This window comes from Prosopis cineraria, unplaced genomic scaffold, assembly GCF_029017545.1.
Source record: "Prosopis cineraria cultivar Desert tree isolate PC_DT_omini unplaced genomic scaffold, ASM2901754v1 PC12, whole genome shotgun sequence".
Taxonomy (NCBI): Eukaryota; Viridiplantae; Streptophyta; class Magnoliopsida; order Fabales; family Fabaceae; genus Prosopis; species Prosopis cineraria.
In genome coordinates, this window is record NW_026555343.1 from 27,836,482 (window position 1) to 27,846,503 (window position 10,022).

Consider the following 10,022-nt stretch of genomic DNA (forward strand, 5'->3'; position numbering starts at 1 on the left):
ATTTACGTTGGGAGGGATGTGCTTATTTTATGCTAAACATGAGAAGGATATCCTTATTTAATGTAAAACAATGTCTCAATCAAGAATAGCAAAGCACCACGATATAAAAAAATGAACTAAAAAATAAGACTAAATTGATTGATCAAATAAAAAAAAATAAACTAACGACGTCTAATGGAATAATTATCAAAGAAAAATGATAAAAAAAAGGCTGAAAAAGGGTGGATTTAAATTCATTTTTTTAGGAGTATCTCATATCATCTACGAACTGATAAATAAAAAGCTCTGCTATACATGTTAAATTCATTTGTTATCGTCTTTCTTGGTTATTCATATATATATATATATATATATATGTTTTTATAAAAAATAATCTGCTATTTAAAATTTGTTATCACTGTTAATATAATCTTATTTAAAACACTGTTAATATTAAACGTGGATATCTCTTTAAATAATAATTTAAAATTTTATTTGTTAAATTGTGAGGGAATTAATTTCTTTCTCTACATACCACTTTGTTGATATTCACTTGTTAGATTGTGAGGAGTATCTTTTCCGAAGGTAGCCTCAAAGGGCAATAACAAAACCTTCCAAGCAAGTTTGCTCATAACAGCCTAAAGGCTGAATTCCAATCACTTGTTTTGACAGAGAAACGTGATGACATCAAATTCATTTAATTTAATATCTGATAGTGATTTAGACCTTAAAATGCATTTATTTATTTGCAACCTTCCGCCTCCACTTTAGAAATCCCTAAACGCCCTGAGAGCTTCTTCTTGCTCCTATACCTGCCGCCTCTTCTAGCTGTCGTCGGCGTCGGCATCGGCATCGGCGTCTCCTGTTTTCGTTGCATTGCTTTCTACGGTTCACTGTCTTCTCCTGCTTGTACTCTTCTTCCATCCTTTCATCTATATCCTGAAGTACCACTTTAGTAGTCATGCAACTTTACTTGATTGCTTTATTGTTCACTTTCATTCATTTATATTGACAATCATGCATTTTAACCTTAAATAATGTGATTTATTTTTATTCAACTTATTATTGAATCCAACGATTAGATAGCATATTGCACTTCATTCGCAGTTTCGTTACGGTAGATCGCGAAATTGGAGGGTACATATCGAATAAGCAGCACTGTTCCTTGCTGATTTTCTGCTGTGGGATTTGAGTTCGGTTCGTTAGAGGAGTCGCTTTCAGTGATGGCCTTGCTGGAGAGCTGTAACAGTGTCTACTTGAAACGTTCCCATTTTCCAGTTTACCGCTCCAATATCCTCTATAGCAACAGAAGGTCAAAGCTGTTGCTCTGTTTTTTATTCGATCGTCGTGGTTAATAATTTCTCAATAGATCATTTTAGTGGTCGATATTTTATTATTTTAAAGGTTATTCTTTCAAAAAGAACTGATCATTAGTGTTTAAAGTCGCCGTTAATAAGTTTGGACCCGTTAAGGTGGCGATTTTTTTTAAATTTCTGTCCTTTACTGTGAAGTATGTACCTCTTCTGACCCAGAATCTTCTGTCTGACGCAATGAAAAGAAGCAAAATGATAACTGGAGTTAAATTATTAAGGTGTTTTCTTCATTCTGTTTGCAATTTATTGAGTTACTATTTGGCGTCTTCTAATGTTCATCATAGGAAAGCTTATCTTTTGTATTTTTTTGCCAGCATCTTTTGTGAAATTTACCCAAAATAAAAAGTCTATTGGAAGGGTGTTTCCCTTAGCGTTGTATAATTAAGGAAAAGTAGTTTCTAAGTGTTGGTTTCCTGATGGTGTTAGCTATTTCTTTCTTTGTTCGGTCCAGGAACTCAAACTGGAAGCCACCACAGGCTGCTGTTGTGCCCAATGTCCACCTTCCAATGCGAAGCTTTGAGATGAAAAATAGGTAGGAATTTGTTTAGGCTCCTTTCCTTTAGGTTCTATTGTGTGATGTTCTGTATAGTCTGTGTAATTATGTGTGTATTGTGTGGGATTAGGTTCTTTTCTATGTATGATATTTCTGGAATAGTCTTGAGGTATATTTTAATCTAATTTGTGTCATATGCTTACATCAACAATTTTGACTCAATATATAATTTGAGCTTAATCTGATTTTTCTTTAGTTGGTTATTTATTTTGAGATTTGATTCAGATATTATAAAAAGCACTTATGTCATTAGAATTTGTGTATCTGGAAAGCAGTTTTATAATGAGTCATATAATTATAGTACAAAGTTCAATTGTGCAAATAAAGATTTTAAGGAATGATCTTATAGAAATGTGGATGCGTATCTCTGGCTTATTTGATTTATTGAATTTATTAATATTCTGTTTGTAAACATCATAAATATGTGTAGTAATGATGCTTATACAGATGTTTCATTTTAAGATTTATTTTTGTGATGATGAAGTATTATGTGATGCTGTGTTTACAGGACATCAGTTGAGGACATAAAGTGTTTGAGATTGATAACTGCCATTAAAACTCCTTACCTGCCTGATGGCCGATTTGACCTTGAAGCATATGATGACTTGGTGAATATGCAGATTGAAAATGGGGTCGAAGGTATTATTGTTGGTGGAACAACTGGTGAAGGTCAATTAATGAGCTGGGATGAACACATAATGCTTATTGGGCACACAGTCAACTGCTTTGGTGGAAAAATTAGAGTTATTGGTAACACTGGAAGCAACTCCACCAGGGAAGCAATTCATGCCTCTGAGCAGGGTTTTGCCGTTGGAATGCATGCTGCCCTTCATATAAATCCTTATTATGGTAAAACATCTGTTGCTGGTATGATTTCTCACTTCAGTACTGTGCTTTCCATGGGGCCCACCATCATATATAATGTGCCTTCACGAACCGGTCAAGACATTCCTCCATCTGTAATTCAAACCTTGGCAATACAAAGTGTAAACCTTGCAGGTATCAAGGAGTGTGTAGGAAATGACCGGGTCAAACTTTACACTGGAAATAAAATTGTTGTGTGGAGCGGGAACGATGATGAATGTCATGATGCTAGATGGGACTTTGGGGCTACTGGAGTTATATCTGTTGCAAGCAACCTAATTCCTGGCTTAATGCACGAACTCATGTTTGGTGGTAAGAATCCGACTCTGACTGCAAAGGTCATGCCTTTGATCCGCTGGCTATTTAATGAACCGAATCCCATTGCTTTGAACACTGCTCTTGCTCAACTTGGAGTTGTCAGGCCTGTGTTTAGGCTACCGTATGTTCCTCTCCCTTTGGAGGAAAGGCAAGCATTTGTCAGATTGGTGAATCAAATTGGCCGAGAGCATTTCATTGGCGATAAGCTTGAGGTTCTCAATGACGATGACTTTATTTTGGTTGGTCGATATTAATTTAGGCTGCTGTCTAGACTTGTTGCTAGTGTGGAATGGAATTTTGTATCCTACTTAGAGACTTTAGGGTTTTCCAAAGTTCATGACCAGATGATCATTATGTACACCTTAGATTTGCGCATCTTACTTTCTTGCAGTATAAATGACGAGACCTTATGGAGTATGCAGTATGCTGCACAGACAGAAATAGGGACTCAAGGGGGGTTGGGTGGATCCCACTCACGAGTTCATCCCTCACATGTCGCTGATACTGTGTGCAGTAGAGGGACACCACTAATATTTCTTTGAAACACTGTTGAGCCTTGTTTGTAGATGCTCTGCCAGAGAACCGAATCCACCTGCCCAAATCAAATCAAAGATCAGATTAGATAGTTAGGACGTGGAAATCGAAGTGATTTTTTGGGAGAATCACTGAGGTTCCTCAATCCTCATTTAAACACCACAAGGTCCATTGAATTAGTTGTCAATTTCTTTTGTTAAATTGTCAATGGACCTTGTGGTGTTTAAATGTGTTGTGTGAGACTTCTTTCGTCATTTTCCTTTTCTTCGGCCTTGAACTTCATTTCAACTTGAGTATTTGTTAGGTTCAAACTAATTTGGATCAAGCAGGCAGGGCTCTTTGCCCTTTCGGATGGCAAGCTATGAAAGTGAAATTTTTATATGGAATAAAGCTCTTTTAGTTTCTTTCTCCCTCGTAACGCTGCCTGGTCTGGGTGGAAAAATTACTGTCTTGTGCTATTAAGGGGAATTAGAACGCTTGAGGTTTTGAATTCCATGTAAAGTTTGTACTTGTTGCATGTATTTGCTCATTGTGATAATGTTCATGTTCATACTTGGAGTATAATAACACATGCATGCAGGTGGATCAGCTAATGGGTCGATGGTGCTGTAAATGACAAGATCTTTTTGTTAAATAATTTTATCCCCCTATACCAACAAGCGTCAAGAGACTAATAGCTGATGCTATCAATTGGTCATTGAAGTGATAAAAACATTTGTTTAGAAGTTTATAGTCCAACGCATTAGTGATTTTAGTTATACATATGATTGTACAAAATAAATTTATAAAGGAATCTTAAGGATCATGTTGATTATTTAGTTTTCAGTTCTGAGTGTTCCGAACATGTTAGTGCCGCCTTTGTTGTTGTTGTTTTTTTTTTTTTTTAAATTCTCATTCATATAGTCATCTCATATTTCAAGGATGCGGATGAGAACTTAGGTCTCTCTAACCCTAGCCATTGTTGATCATCTTGCCCTTGCCATTCCTCTGCCTCCATCTGCAATAACACAACCTCAGATCTATCTTCCTAATTTCTAGCCGCCGACACCATCGCTGTTAGAATATTTTAAGTATGTTGTGGATCTGTATTAGTTAGTTATTGAGCATAGAACAAATTAGCGCTTTATGATTTTGTATTGAATGTGATAGGTAAATCATAAAAATGAGTTTATTGGATAGAGGTTCAATGTACAACTTTTTAGCCATAAATTAATTTTTTTTTTCCCCTTTTAGTTGACGGGATCCAGAGGATTTGGGAGAGTTAAAATAATTAATCATATTTATAAGTGAATATAACCTTAGTCCTCACTGATTCAATATATTACTGTCTTCAACACCATCATGTTTTTCTGTACTTTCTGAAAATTAAAGGAGTTTAATAAGTTGTGAATTTGTCCACTCATGAGGTAATGGAGATCCTTCTGTTTTATATCATCTTTAGAACAATGGATTCACATGTATGCTCATTAAGTTCTACTCTGATAATTTTATTTTAATTATTGACCACTTTCGACACCCGTTGGTTTCATCCATTTGTCATTACCCCCCTGCTGTTCCTTGTCTTTTCCACTCTCAGGTCCACGAAGTCCTCGTCTTTTACAGTATTGCATTGATCTGTTTTTGCTTTTTAGAAGATAGGCAAAGAAGCACCATTGAGCAATATTTTAAATGGTTATATATGTCAACTTCAGCATTGGAGCTCCATTAATATGGAATGCAGTTTCAGCGGTTTCAGAAGCGTGGGTCTAATGGTACCTATCTTTTTGCTTCTTGATATAGTAATGCGATCTTTCTAATCCACTATGTTTGTGTCTTTTATGTATGATCCAGTATGTTTGTGTCTTTTATGTATGATCCAAGTTGACAGCATCAATTTGGGCTTATTAATGTGTTGTTTATGTTTCTCTTTTTTCAGTATAAAACAAATTTAAGTGAGTTGAATCTCATGAGTTCACTAGGTTAGGATATGTTTTAGGTTCAAAAAGTACTTATAAAGGCATTTATAATTATTCATCAATAAGGTTCTCACATTGATGATGACATTTGAGCTCATGATTATGTGAATTATGAGTAAAATTCTTATTAATTGGACCAATATCTTCTTGTTTATGTTTTTTTATTGTGTGTTGTGTGGATGTGGTTAGTCCAAGTTGACGTAGTCCAGTATGTAGCTTGAGCTTTGATGCAATTGTTATTCTTTTTTTAATAATATTTTATTTTTTATATGAAAAAATAGAGCTGTTAATTCGAGTAGGTTGGGTTTATTTGGATCGGGTTCAATTTGAGGTGTGCTTATTTGGATCGACTTAAAATATCTTACCCCTTTAAAATACCCATATAGTCAAGCTAATTTTAACTTTTTTTTTTAATTAGGTTTGGGCTAACCCATCGGGCTTGGCCAAACTTATTGACTTACATATATATAGAGCTAGAAATTCTAGCGGTTGAGGCTCAATTCGGGTTGTGCTTGTTCAAATCAGCTTAAAGTATCATATTCTCTTTAAAAAGCTTATATAGTGAAGCTCAGTCTTAACAGTTTTTGGGAGGGTTTGGGTTGACCTGTCGTGTTTGGCCCAAATTATTGAATCTATCAAAAAATGAAGGGAAAATATAAATTATCTTTTGAGGTAATTTATATCATAAAAGCAACATAAGATCTTGAAATTACATTGTAACCCCTTGGTAGCCAGTTGAAATAATTTTTTTTTTCTTGGGAAAAGAATACATTACTCTTAAAGTTTAAAATAATTGAAAGGCCTGTGTGCGTAAGATTAACAATATTCTATTTGAGTTTTGACAACAATTCATTTGTGATTAATGATACATTTAAATTACTAGTCCAAAAAATGATATTCAAATTTTAATAAGATAGAAAAACTAATAGTACAAGTTTAATGAAGCAAGTGTTCACCTTGTGTAAGCAACAAGCCATTCGGATTTTGGCAATATTCCATTCGTGATTAACAATTTAGACTTTAATGAGATAAGAAACTTGAGCATAAGTTTAATGAAATAAGTGTTTACCTTGCATAAATAACAAGTCATTTAGTTTTAACAACAATTCATTTGTAATTAGAAATACATTTGGACTTTAATAAGATAGAAAAACAAATAAAATGGGCTTAATTGTATAAGTTTTAATTCTTCATCAATAAATATTTATTTGGATTTTGATAATAAATCATTCAAAATTAACAATACATTTGAATTTTAACATGTAATTTTTTATTATTTTAAAATTTAAGTGTAATGTCATCTTTTATTATAAAAAGTTAATTTCAGCTGGAAGGAAATTGTAGTATAATTTTATAATCTTACAATCCCTCTTCATTATAAATTACTTCTAGAAGCACTTTGCCATATTTTCCTAGAAAAGAACGTGCTAAGTGCCCTTTTCATTTGAACACTGTAGTTAAGATGTGGGGAAAAATGTTATATAAAAGGGAGAACGATAGTTAAGTTTGAAGAGAATCAATTAATTTAAGTTAAGTTTTAATTAATTTTAAAATGTCAATAAAGTCTCTTGTTTTTTTAGTGGTAAAAAATCTAGCATTTCTAGAAATTTGCAAATTCAACTCTTAATTTTACAACTTTATTATAATGCATTTACAACTTATTTTTAAAATTTTAATATGATTGAAGAATAAACAATAGGCAAAGAATAAACAATAAACTTAATATTTTTCAATATTAAATGTAAACGATTGTGTTCCCTAAATCTGAAAAATAAATTCATTATAGTGAAATTATAAAATTGAAAACCAAACTTACAAATCTCTAGAGTTATTAAACTTAATACTTTTCAATATTAAAGATGAACATTTGTGTTTCTTATTAACATTTAGAAAATAAGATGTAAATACATCACAATAAAATTATAAAATTGGAGCTGAATTACAAATCTTTGCAAATCCTTCATATACTTATTGCCATTGAAGGACCAATGAACTTTTTTGGTATTATAAAATTAGTTGGGACTTAATTTAAACTAATTAGTCCTCTTAAAACTTAATTGTCATTTTTCCTGTATGAAAGGTTGAGAAAAGAAATTTAATGACAGTTATTAACCTTTTTTAATTTTAATTTTTGGCTTGAAACAAAATCTGCACTGGTAAAGGCTCGTCATGATAAAAAAATTATGAGGTAAGATAAAAAAGGATGATACAAAAAAAGGTTGTCCCAACTGGTAAAAAATTTGACATATAATCCATAAGATTATATGATCAAATTTCATTATTGATGTGAAAATTTTGTCCGTAAACAATTTCTAAATATTTCTGTAAGCATCTTTAAAACTTAAAAGCATATTTAGTCCATGATAAGTTTTTAAAACTCAACTCATCTAAATTTCATTCATAAAAAATAAAAAAGATATGAAAGTTGATCCTTATCAACTACAACAACATACCGCTTGATTTTTCATACTATTGGGAATATAATAAATAAAACTTAAACAGTATCAGCTGGTGACTGTTTTTGCTGCTGCCATGATTTTTCAGAAAGCTTTTTTTGGAGCTGAGAAAAGAGGGCTTGATTCTCTTTGTGAAGAAGCATAGCTTTCTTCCTTAGCTTCTCATTCTCCTCTATGATGGTCTGATTCTCCATGTACAGTTTCAGGTTCTTCAGCTCAAACTCTTCTCTCTGCAACTTCCTCTGTTTCGCTTCGTTCAGTTTCCTGTTCCATATATAAAACACCTCAATCATCTCACAATAAGACATGACACAAATTTTGATCCTCTCATGAATATCTCTGAAACCAACTTGTATGCAACATACTTTGGAGAGAAATGGAGAAAACCCCAAATTACAAGACAATTTAAAATATGATTATGCATACCACTAAAGCTCAATAATAACATTTATAAACTTACTTTAAAAAAAACAAAAAATAATATTTAAAAAATACCCTTTATTTAATATAACTTTAAATTTATATATTTCATCATTAAACTATAAACCAAAGGTACTGAAAATTATATGGTCATTAAATTTGTCAAGATATTGATTCAAAAGTTGATGGTAATAGATGTATAGTCAAATTGTGATAAAACCAGTTATAAATCAAGAATTTTATTAAATCAATCAAGATATTAGTTTAACGGTTTACTAGTTTAATCATATGAGTTGATCCAAATTGCCATACTATATTTTTCTAACTAAAAGGTAAAATTTAAAAAGTATCATTAATAAAATCATATTTTTATCAAATTATTTTATATTTTAAGATAATAAAATACGTCTAAAATTATTTTATAATTTGAAACTGATGAAGTATTTGGGGTGTGTGTATATATATATATAAACCAGAACAACATTAAAGAAATACGTGGAGTTTCACATGGTAGAATTGGAAGCTTCAGTAGTTTTACAGAAACCTATGATGTTATTCTCGCTGAGAGAAAGACAACCACACATGAAGCTCATCATCACCGAGTGGCGGCAATATCAGTATCAGAGAAAAATATAAAATTTATATCAGATCGTATTGCTTCTGAATCATGAATGGTACAGCAGTTCATTGATCAAAGTTTGTGCTTTACACAAAGAACATAGCTAGATTCTCACCAAGAACTTTGAAGCGCGCAGGAAAAGATAATACAATGGAAGAAGAACTACCTTTTGAGGAGGCCTAAGCGAAGGTGTCTCCTTGATGGCCATGAACGGCGAAGTGAGGACGAAGAAGAAGAAGAAGAAGAGCTGAGAGGGCCATAAGTTAAAGAGCCGATGCACATAATTCTCCCTCTCAAATTAGAACCTGCTGAAAATTAAGGGGATACAGAAGTATGTGTTTCTATGAGAGAACAGGTTGTTTTCTAAAAGAGTGAATGAGTAATGTTTTATGGGTAAGAATTGTTGGGTTTTAAGGGGCTTTTATAGTTAAGAGAGGGAGAAAAATTACTTGAAAAAAATAAATAAATAAAGCTAGATAGACGTTTTAGCATTTTTACCAAACAATTTTTATGATTTGTTTGGTTTTGTTCTTGTTTTTTATTTATAAAAATCATTTTGTAAATCAATCTTTGAAACTTTTTAAATAAAAAATCCACTTAATTATATTAATTTGAGAATAATCTTAGAGTTAAAAAAAATGGTCATAGTGGTGATCACTAACGGTTAATGATAATGGCTTAGGATAGTAATTGACCATAATTAAAGATAATTCACAATAATCAAGGGTAACAAGCTTTAAAAATAAAAAAAAGAAAATCAAAATAGCTCATTGCTTTCAGTTTTTGTTTTTAAAAAATAAAAAATAAAAAAACTTTGAAAACATGCGTTTAAATAAAAAAAAATATTTACCCAAATAAATTTTTGTTTTTTAAAAAAGAAAAAAACCGGTAGTAATATCTTATTATTTTTAAAATTTTTATTTAAATAATTATTCCTAATAAAATGATAAG

The 10,022-nt window shown here is 31.9% G+C and overlaps 2 protein-coding genes across 4 annotated transcripts; one reads left to right on the forward strand and one right to left on the reverse strand.

The window, feature by feature from the left end:
- The first annotated feature begins 698 nt into the window (after positions 1-698).
- On the forward strand, positions 699-4,027 carry LOC129288619 (4-hydroxy-tetrahydrodipicolinate synthase, chloroplastic). Of its 3 annotated transcripts, none has more exons than XM_054925289.1 (4): positions 701-888; positions 1,066-1,291; positions 1,804-1,884; positions 2,414-4,027. In XM_054925289.1, the coding sequence occupies exons 2-4, from the start codon at positions 1,203-1,205 to the stop codon at positions 3,339-3,341; spliced, it is 1,098 nt and encodes a 365-aa protein (XP_054781264.1). In that variant the 5' UTR covers positions 701-888; positions 1,066-1,202; the 3' UTR covers positions 3,342-4,027. The 3 variants fall into 3 exon arrangements, with proteins under 3 accessions (XP_054781265.1, XP_054781264.1, XP_054781263.1); XM_054925288.1 differs by having other exon boundaries at positions 702-888; positions 1,087-1,291; XM_054925290.1 differs by lacking the exon at positions 1,066-1,291 and having other exon boundaries at positions 699-888.
- A 3,915-nt stretch (positions 4,028-7,942) lies between these two features.
- LOC129287472 (protein LITTLE ZIPPER 2-like) lies at positions 7,943-9,454 on the reverse strand. The gene is made up of 2 exons (XM_054923635.1): positions 9,238-9,454; positions 7,943-8,296 (listed from the first exon to the last, which is right to left on the reverse strand). Exons 1-2 carry the CDS (start codon positions 9,351-9,353, stop codon positions 8,071-8,073), a joined length of 342 nt encoding a protein of 113 aa, XP_054779610.1. The 5' UTR covers positions 9,354-9,454; the 3' UTR covers positions 7,943-8,070.
- Between the last annotated feature and the right edge of the window lie 568 nt (positions 9,455-10,022).